We start from the raw sequence: 2,500 nt of genomic DNA, 5'->3' as shown, positions 1-2,500 counted from the left end.
AACTACTGTCATCAAAACTGCACTTCCCCAAATCCCAAAACTCATTTCATCGTTCCTTTCTTTCTGTCTTTTTTCTCCAGAAAGTCGGCCAAAGAATTTCTTCATCTACAGAGCCGTTCGTTCGTTCAGTTTGTCATCAAACCCACAAGTGTCTTCAAGAACAAGATCGATAACCCACACATCAAGTTCTCCAGAAAAAGAAAAGAACAGAAAATTATCACCGACCCACCACCCAAAACATGGCGTCTCGCTCACCCTCTCACCTCGTTCTCCTGACTTCCGTCACCCTGGCCCTTCTACTACTCGTCGTGCGCATGTCTTCTGCGCATGCGCTACCGGAACCTGCGAGGTACCAAATGGCCTTGGAGGAGTATCGTCAGAGGTCGAGACGACAGAGACTCTTTATCATCATGCTGGACGGGTTCAGGCACGATTATCTGGAACAGGGGGATTTCCAGTTTCCTGGTTTTAAGAAAGTGATGGAGAGGGGAGCGAAGCCTGAGTATTTGGTGCCAGACTTCCCCACCATGTCTTTCCCTGACTACTACAGCCTTATGACAGGTGAGTGACAGTGTGTGACAGGTGAGTGACAGTGTGTGATAGGTGAGTGACAGTGTGTAATAGGTGAGTGACAGTGTGTGATAGGTGAGTGACAGGTGAGTGACAGTGTGTGATAGGTGAGTGACAGTGTGTGATAGGTGAGTGACAGGTTAGTGACAGTGTGTGATAGGTGAGTGACAATGTGTGACAGGTGAGTGACAGTGAGATAGGTGAGTGACAGTGTGTGATAGTTGTGTGACAGGTGAGTGACAGTGTGTGACAGGTGAGTGACAGTGTGTGATAGGTGAGTGACAATGTGTAATAGGTGAGTGACAGTGTGTGATAGGTGAGTGACAGTGTGTGATAGGTGAGTGACAGCGTGTGATAGGTGAGTGACAGTGTGTGACAGGTGAGTGACAGTGAGATAGGTGAGTGACAGTGTGTGATAGTTGTGTGACAGGTGAGTGACAGTGTGTGACAGGTGAGTGACAGTGTGTGATAGGTGAGTGACAATGTGTAATAGGTGAGTGACAGTGTGTGATAGGTGAGTGACAGGTGAGTGACAGTGTGTGATAGGTGAGTGACAGCGTGTGATAGGTGAGTGACAGTGTGTGATAGGTGAGTGACAGTGTGTGATAGGTGAGTGACAGTGTGTGACAGGTGAGTGACAGTGTGTGACAGGTGAGTGACAGTGTGTGATAGGTGAGTGACAGGTGAGTGACAGAGTGTGATAGGTGAGTGACAGTGGGTGATAGGTGAGTGACAGGTGAGTGACAGGTTTGTGACAGGTGAGTGACAGTGTGTGTGACAGGTGAGTTGTCGTGTTTAACCCAGATACTACAGCTTTACATGACAGGTGATTTATCATGTCTTACCCTGACTACTACAGCTTTATGACAGGTGAGTGACAGTGTATGACAGGTGAGTGACAGTGTGTGATAGGTGAGTGACAAGTGAGTGATAGGTGAGTGACAGTTGGTGATAGGTGAGTGACAGTGTGTGACAGGCGAGTGACAAGTGTGTGACAGGTTTGTGACAGGTGAGTGACAGTGTGTGTGACAGGTGAGTTGTCGTGTTTAACCCAGATACTACAGCTTTACATGACAGGTGATTTATCATGTCTTACCCTGACTACTACAGCTTTATGACAGGTGAGTGACAGTGTATGACAGGTGAGTGACAGCGTGTGACTGGTAAGTTGTCGTGTTTAACCCAGAAACGACATGACAGGGTTTGTTTGTCACTGATAACCACATGCATTCCCTTCCACTCCTCTGTGGACGTCCACACCTTGTTGTGAACACTGCTCGTTCCGTCTGGAGGAGAACAATTGTGGACATTGCCAGTTTTTGACTCACTTGTGTAAATAAAGTGAGTCTATGTTTTAACCCGGTGTCCGTGTGGCTGTGTGTCCATGGTAAACTTTAACATTGACATTTTCTCTGCAAATACTTTGTCAGTTGACACCAAATTTGGCATAAAAATAGGAAAAATTCAGTTCTTTCCAGTCATCTTGTTTAAAACAATATTGCACCTCTGAGATGGGCACACAAAAAAAAGGGGAAAAAAAAGCCTAATTATATGCAAACTGCATTTATTGCATTCTCTGAACTTGGCACTTTGACCCCTTATTCTGATACAACAACAAGAGGAGTCATTGTTATCATTTTTTGTTCAAACAGGAACTTCTTTTGCTAAGCATGGAATTTTTATTTATTTTGCAAACGTTTTGGTGCAGATAGTAAAAAAGGGAAATTACTCTGTAATGCTAGGGGACTTAATTTATCACAAGTGAGTCTTGAAGGCCTTGCCTCTCTTGTTTTGTTTTGTTTGTTTGTTTGCTTTTTTATGACAGGTGAGTTATTAGGTCTTACCCTGACTACTACAGCTTTATGACAGGTGAGTTGTGTCTTACCTTGATTACTACAGTTTTATGACAGGTGAGTTGTGTCTTACCTTG

The 2,500-nt window shown here is 44.8% G+C and overlaps 1 protein-coding gene across 1 annotated transcript in view; it reads left to right on the top strand.

Annotated features, from left to right (window-relative positions):
- LOC143276692 (glycerophosphocholine cholinephosphodiesterase ENPP6-like) overlaps positions 1–2,500 on the top strand; it is a 47,158-nt gene that overhangs the window by 17,246 nt on the left and 27,412 nt on the right. Inside the window, exon 2 of the mRNA XM_076581329.1 lies at positions 81–561. Within this exon, the coding sequence (XP_076437444.1) occupies positions 240–561 (322 nt within the window). The 5' untranslated portion in view covers positions 81–239. The remainder of the gene's footprint in view (positions 1–80; positions 562–2,500) is intronic.

This window comes from Babylonia areolata, chromosome 32 (genome assembly GCF_041734735.1).
Source record: "Babylonia areolata isolate BAREFJ2019XMU chromosome 32, ASM4173473v1, whole genome shotgun sequence".
In the NCBI taxonomy this organism is placed as follows: Eukaryota; Metazoa; Mollusca; class Gastropoda; order Neogastropoda; family Buccinidae; genus Babylonia; species Babylonia areolata.
Note: the sequence above shows the minus strand (reverse complement) of the source record. Positions and strands in the feature narration are given on the sequence as shown.